This window comes from Cyprinus carpio, chromosome B2, assembly GCF_018340385.1.
Source record: "Cyprinus carpio isolate SPL01 chromosome B2, ASM1834038v1, whole genome shotgun sequence".
Lineage (NCBI taxonomy): Eukaryota > Metazoa > Chordata > Actinopteri > Cypriniformes > Cyprinidae > Cyprinus > Cyprinus carpio.
In genome coordinates, this window is record NC_056598.1 from 20634250 (window position 1) to 20656491 (window position 22242).

Genomic DNA, 22242 nt, shown 5'->3' on the forward strand with positions numbered 1-22242 from the left:
ATGATATACTCATATATATAGAGAGCAATGCTTACGCCTTAAATGAAGTTTGAAATTGCTAACATGATGTTCAATTCTGCGAACAATTCTTTATAAAAGTATGATTGGTATAAATAGTGTTTTTGAACAAATGCTTGATCACCACTATACTTATGTTTTACTTGAGTATGTTATAAAGCTTTTCATTCATTTTTAGAATAACTGAGTATGTACTGCATGCTTACAGTCAGAGTTTAAATTATCTTATGACACAGTCTCTGTCAGGTTCAGCAAAATACCCTCAGATACTGTTTAAACCCCTCTTTTCTCACCACCTGGGAAAAAGCAAATGCATCTAAAGTTGATTTTATCACCTCTTTGAACATAATTGCCTTATAAAATGTTATGAATATCTGGAATAACTTCTTTTAACTAATAATCTTTTAACACAAATCTTTGTGTCACCCTTTCTGTAATATATTATATTTTTATATTGTGAATGACAATCTATTATGCTGTTTTTAGTGAACAGAGGGGTGTCACCTGCAGTATACTAGATATGGAGGTTGGATATGTAGATGCAATACTGTGAATCAGGTTTTTGTACAGTGTTCTTGTGTTTCCTGTCACTGTGGGCTCCAGAGCGCAGTAGTACAGAGCAGAGTCTGATACAGCAGCAGAGGAGATCTTCAGATCCACATGGCTTTCTTTGTCTTTGGTGACTTTGGCAATGAATCTGGAATCTACATTAGACTCCTGAGCTTGTTTTGATCCATCTGAGATGAACACAATAAACTGAGGAGCTGATCCGGGATACTGACGGTACCAGAGAAGACGATATGCAGATGAATAACTGCAGGATAATTTAACACTTAAACCCTCATCAGCAAACTCCAGTGTTTTGGTTGGTTTGATTTCATTTCCATGCATTGTATCTGCAAAAGTAGATCAAATTTTAAAGAACAGGTGTTTAAATTGAATCTATATTCAGTTTAGATGTATCAGTATAGAATGCAATATACTACACGAAGAACACTTTATACTTAATCTTGAGAAGAAATTAGCAGTTCTGGCTGCTCAGAGTACTGGGATGCAAGACACAAAGAATTTCAATACTTACATGCAAAGGCAGAAATTAGAATGACAGAATGGAGCATCATTGTGGTGTGTTTCGTATTTCTCTCTCTAACAGACTTGAAGTTAAAGATCACATCAGGTATCAGTGCTTTAAACCCCACCTCTTCCAGACAGTTCTTTGAGAGAGAAGATTAGATCTGTTTCATACACCACTAGATCATTTAATTAATATTCACATCCTATTGTACCCTCTTATGGTTACTTACTACTGTAACTCTGTATATAATATACATACAGTAAGTCCTCAGAACACAAAAAGCAGAATATGAACTACATTGTTCCTCATACTTTGGTTGTTATAATACTTTAGATCTCATAAAGTTGATGACATTCATTTTGCACAGCACTAACTAAATAATTAGATTTTTTTAAATTATATGCATATTATTGTTGTGGGACAGAATTAAATAGCATGAGGATTTGCACCTTGTCATATAACTGAGCACTTCCTCTGTTCTTGTATGAGTGTTGAGTGTGTTTCCATCACTATGGACCTCAGAGCACAGTAGTACACAGCAGAGTCAGACACATGTAGGTTTTGATCATCAATGGAAATGTTCTTGATGTGGAGTTCAATGTTGCAGAAAATCTCTTCTTAAAATCAGGCTCAGTGGTGTATTGACTCAGTATTAATGTTGGTGATCTGTTTGGATGCTGTTTGTACCAGAAGAGATCCGGAGTTCCAGAAGTAGTATAAGTACACATTACAATAACTTGAGCGCCTTCATTTGCAGGCATTTCTCTTGAAGACTGTTCAACACTGTCCTGTCCTGAGGACACTGGGAAAAACAAACAAACAATGTAAGTCATTTACATAAATGATTAGCATTAAACTTAAACATTTAGTAACCTGGATGTACAGTAAGTAAAGCCTTTCTTTTAAAGTATACAGAAACAGAAAAAAAAGTGCTTACCATAATAATGTGCTGTGAAACACAGAGAAATCAAAGCCCATCTAAACATTGTTGATCTATGAGGTAAAAGAACAGAAAATTTACTCAACTCTGCTCTCAAAAACTCTGTGATTATCACACAGAGCTCTTCTTTAAAGGTACAGTATGTATGTCACATGTACATATAAATGAAGAGAGCAGTGCAGACCCCTTGTGGACGAAGTTGGAAAGTGCTAAACGTTGGCTGCATCCAAAATCACATACTTCCCAACTTTATAGTAGGCAAAAGATGGTATGTGACAAATAAATTATGTCAGAATTCACAGTACTAATAAAAGAGTAGGCAAACTGTATCCTAATGCCCTATTATTCTGGCGTAATTCTGAAGTGTACATAAGATGGACACTTTAATATCCCATGGCATGAAGCGATGGGAGAGGATTTTTGAATGGCAGTGACAGAATGCAACTGATGCTGATAGGTCATGTGACAATGACAACATGGTAAACACAGTACACTCAAGCATTTGTTCAAAAACACTATTTAAACCAATCCTACCTTTATAAAGAATTGTTCAGGGTTTACAAAATAACATCATAGCTGCATCTGAAATGGCATACTCTCTTGAGTAGGTACTTTTTTGAAGTAATTACTTTGTGCCCAAAAAAAAAAAAAAAAAAAAAAATCACCTTTCTGAACATGGCTGCTTAATAAAACATTATGAATATCTGGAGAAGCATTAACCAAATCTTTGTGTATCACCTTTTTATGTTGTGAATGACAATCTATTATTATTTTTTGCTGAATAGAGGGGTGTTCTCTTGTGTTACCTATAGCAGATATGGGGATTGGATATGTGTGATGTAGATGTAATGATGTGTGTCAGGTTTTTGTAGTGTTCTTGTGTTTCCTGTCACTGTGGGCTGCAGAGCGCAGTAGTACAGAGCAGAGTCTGATATAGATGCAGAGGAGATCTCCAGATCCACATGGTTTTCTTTGTCTTTGGTGACTTTTGTTGTGAATCTGTTATCTACATTAGACTCCTGAGCTTGTTGTGCACTGTCTAAGATGAGGACAATGAACTGAGGAGCTGATCCGGGATACTGACGATACCAGAGAAGACGATATGCAGATGTATAACTGCAGGATAATTTAACACTAGAATCTTCATCAGTAAACTCTAAAGTTTTGGTTGGTTTAATTTAATTTCCATAGGCTGCATCTGCAAAGGTGGATCAAATATTTTTATTTATTTCAATACACAACATGAACAAAAACACTTTATACTTATTTTTGTGCCGAAATGAGCCATTCAGAGTACTGGGGAGCAAAACACAAAACACTTCAATACTTACATGCAAAAGCAGAAAGCAGAATGACAGAATGGAGATTCATTGTGTGTGTTTCTTATTCTCTTTCTAACAGACATGAAGTTCAAGAAGATCACATCAGTTATCAGTGCCTTAAACTTCTCTTCCAGAAATCTCTTTGAGAGAGAAGATCAGATCAGATCTGTTTCATACCCCTTACGAAAAAGAAGTTTATTCAAGTGTGCTATTAGTATACTTATTTTAAACTAAAAAATAGGAAAGTATACTTTTAGTTTACTTTTTATGTACTTCTCAGAAATGGGCTTTATGTACTTCTAAGATATATACTTTTAATGACAATTAAGTATACTTGACTTATACTTACAAAAAGTCAAAATATACTTGAACTTTACTTAAGTATACTTAATAAAATAAACTTGAAGTATACTACTTTTTGGTAAGGGACACCACTGTCATTTGAGTACTATTCATATCCTATCATGCCTAGCATCCTCTTGTGGTCACTAAGTAACTCTGTCATATGATACAGTATATGAATATTGTCTGGATTAATTCATCCTACTTTGGTTGTTATAGTACTTTAAACACATAAATCAGATTATTAGTGAGTGTCTGTTTAGATGTGCACATTCACACAGAGTGAATTTAGGGATGTGGTTTATTTTGGTGGTCAACAAACAGTTATTCATTTGATATACCTGTACAAAAAACAAAAGCAAGTTGAACTGTATTTAAATCAACTGATCCTACATTGTAGAGTACAGTGTTAAAAATTAATATTCATAATAGTATTAAGTTTACACAAGCATAATTTATCATACCACTTGTGCAACTATATGATTTACCCCATGTCACATAAATGCAGTGTAATTTTATAATTATCTATGTTTATAGAAAAAAAAATTGGTTGTACACCATCTGTGTCAGGTGTACAGTGTTCTTGTGTTTCCTGTTACTGTGGGCCTCAGAGCACAGTAGTACAGAGCAGAGTCTGATACAGCAGCAGAGGAGATCTCCAGATACACACCTTATTTTTCTTTTCAGAGTTTAGTAGAGAACCGGGGATCTACATCAGATGTCTCAGTCTCTTTCACACTCTCTATTATAAGCACAAGAAATGTGATCCAGGAGACTGACGGTACCATTGAAGTGATTGTGCAAAGGAATAATTGCAGGATAAAGTAACATTTGAACCCACTGCAGCAGATTCCTCAGTGCTTTCTGGTGTGATTACATCTCCAAAACTCACACCTGGAAAAGAGACAGAGAAAAAAAACAAAAACATTTAATTTTCAAATAGTGCTGAAATTGATTTAAAACAGTGATTTGAAATTGTTCAATACATAAAGTAAGTGATACTAGTCAATTATATTAAATATTAATATTGCATGATCATTGTGATGAGATTTTAATTTGTAGTAGCAGAATTTCTTTACATTATTTTAAGGATGTAATAAGTTTATATTTTCAGTGAAAAAGTTCATTATGTATGTAAGATGTGAAAATCATTTGACAAAATATTATATGCATATTCTCAAATTAGAAATGCAAAAGCATGCAAAACACACACACAAATGCACTTACTTGCCAAGGCAGAGAGCAGAATGATTAAATGAAGTATCACTTTAAATGTGTGTGTCACTACAGCAGGACTGAGCTTTGTGACAGTCAAGAAAATGTTACAAGATCAGCTCAGATCTCCTCTTTCAGTCTCCTCTTTCAGATCCTCCTCCAGTGTTTCAGTCACTGTGGGCCTCAGAGCACAGTAGTACACAGCAGAGTCAGACACACGCACATCCTTGATCATCAGTGGAAATGTTCTTGATGTGGGGTCCAATGTTGCTGAAAATCTCTTTGTAAAATCAGGCTCAGTGGTGTTTTGATTCAAAATGAATGTTGGTGATCTGTTTGGCAGCTGTTTGTACCAAAAGAGATAGTGAGTTGTGGAAGTAGTGGTATAATTACACATTAAAATAACTTTATCTCCACCACTTTCAGTCATTTCTCCTGACTGTTCAACACTGACTTGTGCTGAGGACACTGGAAAAATAGACAGAAAAAAGTAAGTCATTAACATGAATGATTAGGAAAGTATACTTAAAAATTCATTAACCTGAATGTAAGTATACTCTTTTCTTATAAAGTAAGCTTATATACAGTATATGTACTTACCAGCATAATGTGCTGTGAAACACAGGGAAATCAACGCCCATCTAAACATAGTTGATCTATAAGCAAATATTCACTCAACTCTGCTCTGTTTATCTCATAGTGCTCTTCTTAAAATGTTTGTATCATGTCACATGATATTCTCATGCACGGAGAGAGCAAAAAATTGTTAAAAATTGTTACTTTGGAAACCATTTTTCACAAAATTACTATTAGCCTGAATATGTTTTTGAACAAATGCGTGATCTCTCAGTTGTAAAGCCATTTAGTTAGTAATGGGCATTATGTGCCTATTTTTTTTTTTATTATTATTCCTTGCATTAAAGTAAATGATTTAAAGAAAGCGTGCCTTTACACAATGTATAGACCACATTTGTGCATGTGAAAAGTTGATTTCTGCCATATTGTTTTAGTCTTTTCTGAATTGGCAAAATGCTTAGATACCAGAGGGGTCTAGAATCTGGAATTCACAATTTAAGGGTCACATTTCTCTCTGTGTGTAGAAGACTATTGTTTCTTTTTAGAGTCAGGTTTTTGTACAGTGTTCTTGTGTTTCCTGTCACTGTGGGACTCAGAGCACAGTAGTACAGAGCAGAGTCTGATACTGCAACAGAGGAGATGATTAGATCCACACGATTTTGTTCTTCTTTTCTATTATTAGTACTGAATCTTTGATCCACTTTAGACGTCTGAGCTTCTTTTTCTCCATCTAAGGTGAGCACAAGGAACTCAGGAGCTGATCCGGGATACTGACGGTACCAAAGTAAAGACCATGCAGATGAATAACTGCAGGATAAGTTAACACTTGAACCCTCTGCAACAAACTCCTCTGTTTTGTCTGGTTTAATGGTATCTCCGTTACTGGCACCTGCAAATAAATCTGAAATGTTATGTTTGTCATTTTAATCTGAAAGGGGACTATACTGAAAATAGTTCATCTACTTTAGTGCACTTTTTATATATTAAGTCCTTAAATAATAAAACTATGCTTAATTCTTCACTTTGATCATAAAGGTAATGGTTTTAAAAACAATGGTACTTACATGCTAAGGCAGAGAGCAGAATAACTGAATGGAGAATCATTGTGTTTTTTCTTACAGTCTCAGATGAAATGATCTTATGTCAGTTTTGACAAACTACTGTCAGATATACAGTACTTTAAGCCCCTCCTTCCTCGCCACCTGGGAAAAAGCAAATGTATCTAAATTAACAATCCATGTGTGCAATAATACATTGAATTTTATAGAGGGGTGTTAACCCTTGTGTTAACTAGCTGATATGGGGGCTGGATATGTGTGATGTGGATGTAATACCGTTTTCTGCACTGTATTGTTGTGTTTCCTGTCACTGTGGGCTGCAGAGCACATAGTACAGAGCAGAGTCTGATATAGATGCAGAGAAGATGATCAGATCTACACGTTTGATTTCTTTTGTAGCTTTTGAATACAGATGAAGATCAGGCTCAGATTTGTTTGAATATTTAGTGAGTAGTAAAAATTTAGGTTTTGCTTTGCGATACTGCCGATACCACTGGAGAGAGCTTACAGTGACACCAGTGGTAGTTACAAGACAGAGTCACATTTTCACCCTCAGAAACATGTTTTCTAAAGTAAATGGTTGTATTGTGTCAGCTGAAAAAAATTCTGTGAAAAAGAAATGGGATTCAATTTATCAAACAATAAAGGAATAAAGTGATTAAACCATCTATATATAAAATCTATATATACATTGTCACTTTTTTACATTTATGTATTTACTTTGACTGAAATACTGAAATGATCTCTTACCCATGCAAAATTGGATTCAGGATCCAAGTAAAAAGAAGCATATTTGCAGAGAGACGATGATGGCAAAAAACAAAAACAAAAACAAAACTAAACAACAAAAACCCAGTGCTTCAATACCTATTTGACTCTGTCATCCTCTCAAACTGTCAAACATCAGTGTGAATCTGCTCCTCCCACTGCTGGAGTGTTTTATTCTGTAATAATTGGACAAGACGTATTTGTGGGAAATATGATCTTCAGGATGAATGTCATAACACACATATTATTGCATAAGCAGTGAGCAGCACTTATATAAATTGGTATATCATTGTAAATATGTTTACTGATGTCACTGTGATGGTTTCAAAGAACAGTAAAACATTTATTTATTTATCAAAATAAATCACATTGAATATGTATATTTACGTTAAGTATGTCAACAACTGCACCTTGCAGAGCTCTTAGTTTTTGTGGATGTTTATGTGTTTTAGTCACTGAGCTTGAAGATTTGTTGAGATCTGCATGAAATCTTTCCTCAAATCCTTTTTCACTGCTGCTTGATCCAGTCGAGAATTTACGGAGCATGAAATCACCGCGAGCGTCACGCGCGCTTGAGAGAGAGAGAGAGAGAGAGAGAGAGAGAGAGAGAGAAAGAGAGAGAGAGAGAGAGAGAGAGACTTTGACTTTTAACCCCCCTTTATTACAAAATATTCAAGGTTAACCTAAACCTTACATAGATTTAAAAAGTAATTTAAAACACAAACATACAATAATAAATAGCACAGAAAACAAGGCAAGACAATAGCACAATTAAATATAAATTTGCAAAGCACCATCAAAATCAGATTCACATATGCACTGGTTAACTCCCCAAATGTGATTGAAAGTCTCCAGGTCTTTAACCAAGTTATAGTATGCATATTCCACCTTTTATCTAGTTTTAATTAACCCTTTTAAAATTAACATTGCATCAGTTGACCCAACATTATTTATTTAGCTTTTACGTGAAATCCATATTCCCATTTTTGCTTGCCCAAACAAAAAATTAAGCAAAACATGGATCTGCTTTCTGTTTCTGCTATACTTTGGTCCATAGATAAATAACATGGGTGAAAACACTTCTCCCAAAACTGTACACCATTCTTCTAATTGAGAAAATAAAGGCACAAACCTCCCACATTGAAGAAATAAATGAAAAACAGTTTCAGTCATCCCACAAAAAGGACATCCCTCCTGAACCTGGGGATCGAGGTGTGCTCTGTATCTGTTTGTAGCTATTAACCCATGCACAACTCTCCACTGAAGGTCTCCGGACCTTTATTCAATGGGAGGCTTGTACAAGGCCCTCCAGCAACCCTTCGGGGAAGAGCCTGATCCGAATAGCTCTTGCCATTTTGACTCTTATCTCCTCCTAAAGAGTGAGAGTGTGAAACTTTTACACGTGACATAGAATGCTTTCTTCTCAGTTTTACTGAAACAGTCCAGTTTAGGTGTCTTGAAGGTCAACAAAGACCCCTCCTTTTCTTCAAATATACCCACATCCGGAATTATTCTTAGTTCAGGAAAAGTTAAATCCATATCTTCATTTGTTGTTTCCACACTGCGTTTAAAATCTGTTGATAGGCTCTCGAGAATTTCATTTATCAGTTTTTGTGTCCGACGAATTGATCTTATTTCAATCTTGGAGGCTAGCATTTCAGGAGACATCCATCCATCTGAAGTTATTAAATGTCCAATCTTTACAACTCCTGCAGCCTTTAGAAGATTCCTCATCTATGGTGATTTTAAGATCGCTGAGTCCACCATAGAATTGTGCATTAGGGGTTCCTCCCTTGACCAGAGACCTCCCTCATCCGTGATGTCTCTTGAGATATTAAAAGTCCTCCAGGCTTTGAACACTGAGTGATAAAAGGAAGTTAATCCAGTCAAATCAACATTTTGAATGTCCAGCCCCATCCCTCCTGCTCTTCTAAGGAGGGCACAAGCTACTCCAGACCACCTTACATCCAATCCGTAGAGAAATCTTTTTACTGTCTGTAGTCTGAAAGTCTTAATTCTGCTTTTTATATCCACTAGTCCTTGTCCACCTTCTTGTCTGGGCAGAAACAAAGTTGATGCTTTTGTCCAGTGGTTACCGGACCAAAAAAAGTCTGTTAAGCATTTTTGGATTTTTGCAACCAAATCTTCAGGAGGTTCCAGAATGTTCATTTTGTGCCATAGCGTTGATAACTGGGGTAGCAGCCAATGCCAGCAAGACAACCGAGCACACACCTTCTCCACCAGGCCCTCCCAATTCTGTCTCTTATAATCCTCCCTTCCTAAAAACACCCCCAAATATTTTAACCCATATTTTCCGTATTTTAATTTTTTTGGTGTATGTGGTGTGTTATTGTTTATTCCACACCACATTGCATCACTTTTTGCCCAGTTTACTTTTGCAGATGAGGCTTTACCATAACTTGATAAAATCTCTTTTAAAACCTGAACATCGTTAACATTCCTTAAAACAACAGTAATGTCATCAGCGTAAGCTGAAACTTTTACATAATCATTAAAAATAGCACCTTGTACCTTAAACCCATTAAACTCTCTCTTAGTTTACATAGAAGAGGTTCAATAGCTAAGTTGTAAAGCTGACCAGAAAGTGGGCATCCTTGTCTGATACCCCTCTGTACCTTAACAGGGACACTTAGGCCTCCTGCTATCTTTACCATACATGTTGCATTATTTTACAACAACTTTATCATTTTTCTAAATTTCTCTCCAAACCCAAAAGCTTCTAATATTTTAAAAAGATATTGATGATCAACACGATCAAAAGCTTTCTCCTGATCGAGTGACAGTATTCCTACATCTATATTATTACACATTTGCATAATCAATAACATCACGTACTAGATGCAAGTTGTCAGCAATACATCTGTCTTTTATACAGTAAGATTGATCTTTGTGTATAATTTTGAACAATATTTTGTTCTATCTGTAGGCAAGGCACTTTGATAAAAGTTTATATTCAGTGCAGAGAATTGCCAAAGGTCTCCAGTTCTTTAACAGGGTAAGATCACCTTTTTTTGGAAGCAATGTTAATACAGCCCGTTGGCAGCTCTTTGGTAGAAAACCAGTATGATTACATTCCTTGAGCACCTCAAATAAATCAGTTCCAAATGTTGTCCAGAAATGCTTGTAAAATTCACCAGGAAGTCCATCTATGCCTGGGGTACGACCCGACGAAAGACCCGTTACGGCATCACTTAATTCCGCAAAAGTTAATCCAGATTCCAATTCTTGCTTATCTTCTTCATTTAAACAAGGAAGATCTTGTAGGAATCCATTTTGTGTCGGAATGTCTATGTCCTCAGGTGAGTATAAATGTGAATAAAAATTCACTGCTAGCCTACGCATTTCCACAGGTTCAGATGTGCATTGTCCATTGTCATTCTTCAGGTTATACATTTGGTTAAGTTGCACACTCTTGCGTTCCAGATTGAATAAAAAAAAGAGGTGGGACTGTCCATATCCTTTATTGATAATAATCTGTTTCTCACAAGAGCTCCTTTAACCTTTTCATTTAATATAGAGCTCAATTTTAATTTCTTCTCAGACCACTCATGTACATTGGAAGAAAGATCTCCTATCATATTTTTTTCAATTGCAAAGATTTCTCTTTCAAGCCATTCCAGAGACCGTTTCAAAATTAGAGTGAGATGTATACTGCTGACAAAATTCCCTTATGTGAGCTTTACCAACTTCCCACCAAAGAATAACATTATCAAATCTTATTTTCTTTTTTTTCCAGGTCTCCCAAAAATGTTTAAAAGATTCACAAAAACTCCTGTCTTGTAACAATTTGACATTAAAATGCCAGTAAACACTTCTGTTTTTCTTAGAATTCAAGTTACAGTCAATAGTGATTAATTTGTGATCAGTGAAGGATGTGGGGACAATAGCTGTATTCATAATTCTACTTTTCATACTATTTGATAAGTACAGTCTATCCAGTCGTGCTGCTGAAAGCCTCCCATCACTAACCTTTACCCATGTATATTGTTTAACAGAGGGATTATTTTCTCTCCATATATCAGTAAGATTAGAGGTTTTAATAACATTTTCAAGTACTGTTGGTGACTGAAAATGGGGTTCTTTTCCATTTCTATCAAGCAAGGCATTAAGTGTACAGTTCCAGTCCCCAGCTAAGATAGTAAAACCATTACCTTGCTGTTGTCCTAAAAACACTTTCAATTTGTTAAAAAAAAATATTCTCTCAGCTCCTATATTAGGTGCATATACACTCACAAACGTAAAGACAAGACCATTTAAATCAACCTTAACTGCTAAACATCTTCCTGGTTCAATTTCCCTTTTTTTCAAAAACTTTGGCTTTTATAGAGGGAGAAAAGAGAATAGCAGTTCCTGCACTCAGGTTAGTACCATGTGTGAGCACACATTCATTCCTCCACCACAATCGCCAGTCAACCTCATTGTTTAAATCACTATGAGTTTCTTGTAAGAAAAATAACTTCTAATTTCTTTAACTTGATGAATTCTATCACTGTATCAGCTTTACTCTTATCCCTCATCCCATTAACATTTAGGGATCCCACGCGTAAGGTTTCCATAAGAGGGAAAAAGATTAGAAAAAAGAACAATCAGAAAGAGATGTGTATTAGCCATAGTAATTAGTTATATTTTCCTCTTTTTTGCACCATACTGTGATCTGTAAAACTTACTCTCTCACCGGAAGTGAGAGAGAGAGAGAGAGAGAGAGAGAGTCTGTGTGTGTGTGTGTGTGTGTGTGTGTGTGTGTGTGTGTGTGTGTGTGGTGTGTGTGTGTGTAGTAAACCGCGCGTCTGCATTCATTAACAGAGACAGGCAGAACATGTAGGATTCATATTTAAATCGACTTTTGTGGGTTTATATTTACAGATACTAGTCCATATTGTGATTTGATTTAAGTGTAATGACCTACTTTTGGTTAACTAGCCTAATTCAAAATTTTAATCAAGAAATTCTGTGACATTCTGCGTTAAACTGTGAATTCTGTTTTTATGACTGGTTAAAGACTTCACTGCATAATTTTCCCGCTTATCATGCGACCACTTGCCTGATGTGAACATAATATCTTTTTTTTCATAGTTTGGCTGGTCCTGTGACTTATAGTCAGGTGCGACTTATTTATCAAAATTAATTTGACATGAACCAAGAGAAAACATTAATGTCTACAGCCGCGAGAGGGCACTCTATGCTGCTCAGTGCTCCAGTAGCATACCCCTGAAAACATTAACTGAAAACAACTGAAAACTGTTAACTGAAATATTAACTTAAAGACAACTGAGAAAGACTGAATGCAAACAAAATGCCCCCCAAAAGAAAATCCTATTCTGCAGATTACAAACTGCAGGTAGTAAAATATGGAGCCGATCTGATAGGTGACAGGAGCACTGAGCAGCATAGAGCGCCCTCTCGCGGCTGTAGACGGTAATGTTTTCTCTTGGTTCTAAATAAATGCGACTTATAGTCCAGTGCGAGTTATATATGTTTTTTCCTCGTCATGTCGCATTTTTGGACTGATGCGACTTATACTCAGGTGCGAATTATAGTCCGAAAAATACGGTACATATCTTACATTACATACCATTGGTGAAAGGACCAGTGTAATGCAAATATCTGAAAGGCCTGCATGAGAATATGCCACCAGTCAGATCTCGCGAGACACATCAGATCTCATCACACCCCTAAAATTTACTGAACTGAGTTAATGAATAAACACTAAAATTACAGCACAACCACGGATTATAAGACATCTTCATCTCGCTGACTGTGATAAATACTTAAATAGATAATTGTAACACAATAAAAAAATAAATACATAGTAATCTTAAAAATATAATACAATGATGATGCTATTATCTGAAATTACCTAATTTATTATATTGTCTGGAAGTATGAAAATACTTAAAAATGTTAGTCATCTGTTGTGCATTGTTTCATGTCTACCTCTGTTTTTTAACATTAAATATTCTAAAAATAAATATTATCCAACTTCTCACACAGGTGTTTCCACAAGTGTAATTATATTGTGTGAATTATAGATTGTGGGGTTTGATATGGCTTGAGATTAAAGTGAAAAATTAATTTGAGTTTTTGTACGGGTTCACAAAGACTTTGTATCACTGTGCTCCAACTCTTAGAGCACAATAATAGAGAGCTGAATCTGACAGAGTTACACCAGTAATAATGAGTTCAGTGGATGTTTCTGATGTAGTCGACTGAAAGCGAGGTTCAGCTGGGGTCCCAGTATCACTCCATGCTCGAGCCTCTTTCCACATTAAATACTGAGGTTCTCCATCACGATACTGTCTGAACCAGTAAAGTCTAACAGTTCTGCTGCTTGTATCATATGTGCAGCTCATTGTCACAGACTCTCCTTCTGTACTGATGACATTTGTACCCTTGTTTGGCCCAATCTGGTCTGCAGCCATCACACCTGCAAGCATGAAAATAAATATTTGCTTACATTTTAAAAAGCACACGAGTTAAATTCAGTCACATTACACTTAATTATCTATTTTCCTTAGCATTGGCATCAAAGGGTATTTTACCTGAAATCATGATTAATATCAGTACCAAGTGTCTGTCCATGTTTTCTAAGTCAGATCAGTTCTGTTGATGCTCTTCTGTTCTCTGGGTTGTGATGATTGTGATGAGTTTTGCAGGAACTGAATCATACAATCAATCAGGAACTTCCTGCTCTCTGTTGAGATGATGCTCATTTTGGTAAATGAAAAAAAGAGGTAAAGAAGCAGACGTGTAAAAGGCATGTTATTAATTAAATAAAAAGGAGGAGCTAATGATCCTGTAATGAGGCTTGATAATATGAATCTGTGAATCTGTGGTGTATATTGCCATCTTATGGCAAAATAATTTCAACATTAAAATTAAGTTTAATTTCTTAATTAGTAATTTTGTTTTAATGTATTAATACAATTAAAGAGAAATAAAGTCTGATGGAAACATTCAGTGTCTGAGTTGGGAATTTTACTCTCTTTATTGTTTTGTGATTCCATCTAGAAAATGTAACAATATCATATGGGATGAATGTGCATCAGTATCATGTGGATTTTCACCTCGTCATATAACTGAGCACTTCCTCTGTTCTTGTATGAGTGTTGAGTGTGTTTCAGCAAAATGTATCCTAATGCCCTATTACTTCTGGCGTGATTCTGAAGTGTACATAAGATGGACACTTTAATATCCCATGAAGCCATGGGAGAGGATTTTTGAATGGCAGTGACAGAATGCAACTGATGCTGATAGGTCATGTGACAATGACAACATGGTAAACACAGTACACTCAAGCATTTGTTCAAAAACACTATTTAAACCAATCCTACCTTTATAAAAACTTGTTCAGGGTGTACAAAATAACATCATAGCTGCATCTGAAATGGCATACTCTCTTGAGTAGGTACTTTTTTGAAGTAATTACTTTTGTGGCCAAAAAAATAAAATCACTTTTTTCTGAACGTGGTTGCTTAATAAAAGATTATGAATATCTGGGAGAAGCATTTAACCGAATCTTTGTGTATCACCTTTTTATGTTGTGAATGACAATCTATAATTTTTTTGCTGAATAGAGGGGTGTTCCCTTGTGTTACCTATAGCAGATATGGGGATTGGATATGTGTGATGTAGATGTAATGATGTGTGTCAGGTTTTTGTACAGTGTTCTTGTGTTTCCTGTCACTGTGGGCTCCAGAGCACAGTAGTACAGAGCAGAGTCTGATACAGCAGCAGAGGAGATCTCCAGATCCACATGGCTTTCTTTGTCTTTGGTGACTTTGGCAGTGAATCTGGAATCTACATTAGACTCCTGAGCTTGTTTTGATCCATCTGAGATGAACACAATAAACTGAGGAGCTGATCCGGGATACTGACGGTACCAGTAGAGAGTTAATGCAGATGAATAACTGCAGGATAATTTAACACTTAAACCCTCATCAGCAAACTCCAGTGTTTTTTGGTTGGTTTGATTTCATTTCCATGCATTGCATCTGCAAAAGTAAATCAAATTTTAAAGAACAGGTGTTTAAATTTAATCTATATTCAGTTTAGATGTATCAGTATAGAATGCAATATACTACACAAAGAACACTTTATACTTAATTTTGAGAAGAAATTAGCAATTCTGGCTGCTCAGAGTACTGATTTGCAAAACACAAAACATTTTAATACTTACATGCAAAGGCAGAAAGCAGAATGACAGAATGGAGCATCATTGTGTGTGTTTCGTATTCTCTCTCTAACAGACTTGAATTTAAAGATCACATCAGGTATAAGTGCTTTAAACCCCACCTCTTCCAGACAGCTCTTTGAGAGAGAAGATTAGATCTGTTTTATACACCACTAGATCATTTAATTAATATTCACATCCTATTGTACCCTCTTATGGTTACTTACTACTGTAACTCTGTCATATAATATACATACAGTAAGTCCTCAGAACACAAAAAGCAGAATATGAACTACATTGTCCCTCATACTTTGGTTGTTATAATACTTTAGATCTCATAAAGTTGATGACATTCATTTTGCACAGCACTAACTAAATAATTCATTTTTTTTTTAATTATATGCATATTATTGTTGTGGGACAGAATTAAATAGCATGAGGATTTGCACCTTGAGTGTTGAGTGTGTTTCAGTCACTGTGGGCCTCAGAGCACAGTAGTACACAGCAGAGTCAGACACAGGTTCTTGAACATCAATGGAAATGTTCTTGATGTGGAGTTCAGTGTTGCAGAAAATCTCTTCTTAAAATCAGGCTCAGTGGTGTATTGACTCAGAATTAATGTTGGTGATCTGTTTGGAAAATATTTGTACCAGAAGAGATCTGGAGTTCCAGAAGTTGTATAAGTGTAGTTTAAGATAACTTGAGCACCTTCATTTGCAGGGATTTCTCTTGAAGACTGTTCAACACTGAACTGTCCTGAGGACACTGGAAAAAAACAACAACAACAAAAAAACAAACAAACAATGTAAGTCATTTACATAAATGATTAGCATTAAACTTAAACATTTAGTAACCTGGAAGTAAAGCATTTCTTTTAAAGTATACAGAAAAATAAAAAAATGTGCTTACCATAATAATGTGCTGTGAAACACAGAGAAATCAAAGACCATCTAAACATAGTTGATCTATAAGGTAAAACTTATAAAACTTATGATTATCACACAGAGCTCTTCTTTAAAGGGGGGTTACAATGGTGTTTCATGTATTCAGAGTTGTTCACAGTGTTAAAGAGATGGATTCTCATGCTAAACATGGCCAAAGTTTTTAAAAAATAATTTGGATGAATGACAGAGAATTTCTGTGCCGAAATCTTACTTCCGGGTTGGTACAAGTTTCGGCCCCTTTTTTTTTTTTAATTGTGGATTTAATGACGTAGACGATGGTGGAACTCCTTATATGAGCATTTCTCTCAGAAAAGCGCACCCACGCACACGTCGACCAGAGAAGAGCGAGACTGCGCTTCATCTGGAAATCCTCGGCAGCACTGCATAGGATTTGTTCGAGAATGTCTCCAAATAAGTGTGTTTTTGGATGTGAGGGAAAGTTTACCGTGTTCAGCTTCCTAAAAGAAACCCAGTGTTACACGAACAATGGATGCAGTTTGTTTTTCCGGGGCAGCAACGGTGTGTAGCAAGTGCGTTTGTGTGTTCTGTCATTTCAGTGACGAATGTTTTATAAACACATCGTTTGCTATTAAAACATGGAGCGGTCCCAGTGATAAAAGAGTAAGTACATGTAAGTTAATGTAAGTACAAATGCATCAGATTTCTGTCTTTTCAAGGTGTGTATCTCCAGATACACACCTTAATTTTCTTTTCAGTTTAGTAGAGAACCAGGGATCTACATCAGATGTCTTAGTCTCTTTCACACTCTCTATTATAAGCACAAGAAATATGATCCAGGAGACTGACGGTACCATTGAAGTGATTGTGCAGAGGAATAATTGCAGGATAAAGTAACATTTGAACCCACTGCAGCAGATTCCTCAGTTGCTTTCTGGTGTGATTACGTCTCCAAAACTCACAGCTGGAAAAGAGAGAGAGAAAAAAACCCCAAAAACATTTAATTTTCAAATAGTGCTGAAATTGATTTATAACAGTGATTTGAAATTGTTCAATACATACAGTAAGTGATACTAGTCAATTATATTAAATATTAATATTGCATTATCATTGTGATGAGATTTTAATTTGTAGTAGCAGAATTTCTTTACATTATTTAAGGATGTAATAAGTTTATATTTTCAGTGAAAAAGTTCATTATGTATGTAAGATGTGAAAATCATTTGACAAAATATTATATGCATATTCTCAAATTAGAAATGCAAAAGCATGCAAAACACACACAAATGCACTTACTTGCCAAGGCAGAGAGCAGAATGATTAAATGAAGTATCACTTTAAATGTGTGTGTCACTACAGCAGGACTGAGCTTTGTGACAGTCAAGAAAATGTTACAAGATCAGCTCAGATCTCCTCTTTCAGTCTGATGCAAGATCTTATGGAGGCTCACAGAAGATTATGAATAGCATTTTATGGTATAGACCTTATGTAAAATTTACATTTATAGAGATGAGCACTAAATAATTAAAAATTCTTTAAGATATATATTAGTAGTTTACAGCACTCAAGTTCCAATTTGTGGATTTAAACTTGGATAAAATGTCATTCCAATTCTGTGGAGCTTTATGGTTCAGTTCTTTGCACACAGATTTTAGGAAAGAGAGTTCTTGTATGAGTGTTGAGTGTGTTTCAGTCACTGTGGGCCTCAGAGCACAGTAGTACACAGCAGAGTCAGACACACGCACATCCTTGATCATCAGTGGAAATGTTCTTGATGTGAGGTCCAATGTTGCTGAAAATCTCTTTGTAAAATCAGGCTCAGTGGTGTATTGATTCAAAATTAATGTTGGTGATCTGTTTGGCAGCTGTTTGTACCAAAAGAGATAGTGAGTTGTGGAAGTAGTAGTATAATTACACATTAAAGAGCAGGTCATATGGTATTTTAAAGTGTCCCAATATTGTATTGGAGTCCCCTACATCAGGTTTAAATGCATCTAAGGTCAGAAAACATTGTAATTTTCTCAGAATATACATTTAATATTAGAGTCATTTGCCAATGATTAGGAAATGATTCGTTTCAAGCAAGTTCGGAGCAAGCCCCTCCCTTCCTCAAGCCTACTCTGCTCTGATTGGTCAGCTGGCCAAACCTGTTGTGATTGGCACAGAGATGAGTCCTTGAGCCAGTTAGCCAGCGCTACCATTGACAAAGCACCTTTACATAAAACAATAATATAGTCAATCCGTACTTATAATGACATAAAATACAAAAACACTTATGCAAGCGAATCGTGCCCACAGCTAAAGTTTAGCTGCTAAACTGTGAACATTAGGTGAATACGTTAGCCGAGTGCTAACTGACTAACTGATTAAACAATACAGTTTGTAAACCAAAATATGTCTACTGTAATGTTTGAAGAACGACAGACAAAAGACGCTTGGTCTTAACTTTTTAATCAGAATGCAGAACAGTTGTATCACAGGAGCACCAGCCGAAATCACTCATCTCTCCCCGCATTAACCCTATAACTGCCAGTGCAGCACAATGAACAGCAATTTCACAATTATTATAAAGTCTGTGTGCTACACTACATTCTTTATTATTAAACAAAGTAATTAGAACAACGTCAGTCTACAATAATCGACATATTCTTAGGTTCACTGCGAATTTGTTAGAACTACTTCAGTAATATCGTGCTTTACCTGGAAACCTAAAGCTGCACTATACATCACATTGGCACAAAAAAATTATATTTTGAGCACTCAATTGAAAATGTACGCCTAACGTATCAATCGTACTACTTACAGGTCGTGGTTCAGAGAGCTTGTTAGTCCAAATTAAGAAGATTAGAAGCCAACGAAGATAAAAGCCCAGATTAGAGAAGCAGTTCTTGATAAAATAAGCACACAACAAAAGGCTCGAATTGTATTTCTGTGGTATCCTTGAACCACCGCGTCTTCTCAACATGATGTAAACGCACTAATAGCAAAAGTGTTTGTGGGCTGGTCAGACTCTGTTCGTATTTCGCGGGCAGGCGTGGGGGGATTATGCAAATGTGTTACTCAGTGACGTACACCGGTAACAGCCAAAAGAGTCGAAAATATAACGACTCGTTACGGCGATTCAGAACCGACTCTCTCTTTTGAGAGACAATATCTTTATTTATCATGCACTTTTTTGATTAACAACTTTGCAGATTGTTTTCATTTAAGGATAGCTATGTTATAAACTGCAAAAGAGAGATTTTTCAAAAACCCATATGACCTGCTCTTTAAAATAACTTGATCTCCATCACTTTCAGTCATTTCTCCTGACTGTTCAACACTGTCTTGTGCTGAAGACACTGGAAAAATAGACAGAAAAAAGTAAGTCATTAACATGAATTATTAGGAAAGTATACTTAAAAATGTATTAACCTGAATGCAGGTATACTCTTTTCTTATAAAGTAGGCTTATATATATGTACTTACCAGCATAATGTGCTGTGAAACACAGGGAAATCAAAGCCTATCTATAGTTGATCTATAAGCAAATATTCACTCAACTCTGCTCTGTGTTTATCTCATAGTGCTCTTCTTTAAATGTTTGTATCATGTCACATGATATTCTCATGCACGGAGAGAGCAAGGCTGACCCCTTGTGGATGAAGTTTCTAATTGTTTAAAAATTGTTACTTTGGAAACCATTTTTCACAAAATTACTATTAGCCTGAATATGTTTTTGAACAAATGCGTGATCTCTAAATTGTAAAGCCTTTAGTAATGGGCATTATGTGCCTTTTTTTTTTTTTTTTTTTTTTTTTTATTCCTTGCAGTAAAGTAAATGATTTAAAGAAAGTGTGCCTTTACACAATGTATTGAGCACATTTGTGCATGTGAAAAGTTGATTTCTGCCATATTGTTTTAGTCTTTTCTGAATTGGCAAAATGCTTAGATACCAGAGTGGTCTGGAATCTGGAATTCACAATTTAAGGGTCACATTTCTCTCTGTCTGTAGAAGACTATTGTTTCTTTTTAGAGTCAGGTTTTTGTACAGTGTTCTTGTGTTTCCTGTCACTGTGGGCCTCAGAGCACAGTAGTACAGAGCAGAGTCTGATACTGCAACAGAGGAGATGATTAGATCCACACGATTTTGTTCTTCTTTTCTATTATTAGTACTGAATCTTTGATCCACTTTAGACGTCTGAGCTTCTTTTTCTCCATCTGAGATGAGCACAAGGAACTCAGGAGCTGAATCCGGGATACTGACGGTACCAAAGTAAAGACCATGCAGACGAATAACTGCAGGATAAGTTAACACTTGAACCCTCTGCAACAAACTCCTCTGTTTTGTCTGGTTTAATGGTATCTCCGTTACTGGCACCTGCAAATAAATCTGAAATGTTAGGTTTGTCATTTTAATCTGAAAGGGGACTATACTGAAAATAGTTAATCTACTTTTAGTGCACTTTTTATATATTAAGTCCTTAAATAATAAAACTATGCTTAATTCTTCACTTTGATCATAAAGGTAATGGTTTTAAAAACAATGGTACTTACATGCTAAAGCAGAGAGCAGAATAACTGAATGGAGAATCATTGTGTTTTTTCTTACAGTCTCAGATGAAATGATCTTTATGTCAGTTTTGACAAACTACTGTCAGATATACAGTACTTTAAGCCCCTCCTTCCTCGCCACCTGGGAAAAAGCAAATGTATCAAAATTAACAATCCATGTGTGCAATAATATATTGAATTTTATAGAGGGGTGTTAACCCTTGTGTTAACTAGCTGGTGTGGGGGCTGGATATGTGTGATGTGGATGTAATACCGTTTTCTGCACTGTATTGTGTTTCCTGTCACTGAGGGCTGCAGAGCACATAGTACAGAGCAGAGTCTGATATAGATGCAGAGAAGATGATCAGATCTACATGTTTGATTTCTTTTGTAGCTTTTGAATACAGACGAAGATCAGGCTCAGATTTGTTTGAATATTCAGTGAGAAGTAGTAAAAATGTAGGTTTTGCTTTGAGATACTGCCGATACCACTGGAGAGAGCTTACAGTGACAACAGTGGTACTGTAGTTACAAGACAGAGTCACATTTTCACCCTCAGAAACATGTTTTTCTAAAGTAAATGGTTGTATTGTGTCAGCTGATGAAATTTCTGTGGAAAAAGAAAAGGGATTCAATTAATCAAGCAATAAAGCAATAAAGTGATTAAACCATCTATATATAATCTACATATAAAATCTATATATACAGTGTCACTTATTTACATTTATTTTTACTTTGTATTTTACTTTGTATTTACTTTGACTGAAATAATACTGAAATGATCTCTTACCCATGCAAAACTGGATTATTATGATGATGATGATGATGGCAAAAAAACTGAACAAACAAAACAAATACCTATTTGACTCTGTCATCCTCTAAAACTGTCAAACATCAGTGTGAATCTGCTCCTGATGCTGCTGGAGTGTTTTATTCTGTAATAATTGGACCAGACGTCTGTGTGGGGAAATATGATCTACAGGATGAATGTCATAACACACATAGTAATAAATATTGCATTAGCAGTGAGCAGCACTTATAAAAATTGGTATATCATTGTAAATATCTTTACCAATGTCACTGTGATGGTTTCAAAGAACAGTAAAACATTTATTTATTTATCAAAATAAATCACATTGAATATGTATATTTACGTTAAGTATGTCAACAACTGCACGTTTCAGAACTCTTAGTTCTTGTCAGGATGTTTATGTGTTTCAGTCAGTGAGCTTGAGGATTTGTTGAGATCTCAGTAGCGGTTTTTGGCAAGGGCGAACCGGGCAGCCGCCCATGGGGGGTGGC

The 22242-nt window shown here is 35.7% G+C and overlaps 2 pseudogenes and 2 gene segments (V, D, J or C); all 4 read right to left on the minus strand.

The window, feature by feature from the left end:
- Nucleotides 1-489: 489 nt before the first annotated feature.
- On the minus strand, nucleotides 490-1144 carry LOC122136306. The segment is given in 2 exon segments: nucleotides 490-914; nucleotides 1100-1144. Coding segments are annotated over 2 exon segments (465 nt in total).
- A 12244-nt stretch (nucleotides 1145-13388) lies between these two features.
- LOC122136368 lies at nucleotides 13389-14013 on the minus strand. The segment is given in 2 exon segments: nucleotides 13389-13759; nucleotides 13875-14013. Coding segments are annotated over 2 exon segments (357 nt in total).
- Nucleotides 14014-14886: 873 nt separating this feature from the next.
- LOC122136369 lies at nucleotides 14887-15592 on the minus strand (annotated as a pseudogene).
- Nucleotides 15593-20198: 4606 nt separating this feature from the next.
- LOC122136370 lies at nucleotides 20199-21011 on the minus strand (annotated as a pseudogene).
- Nucleotides 21012-22242: the final 1231 nt, after the last annotated feature.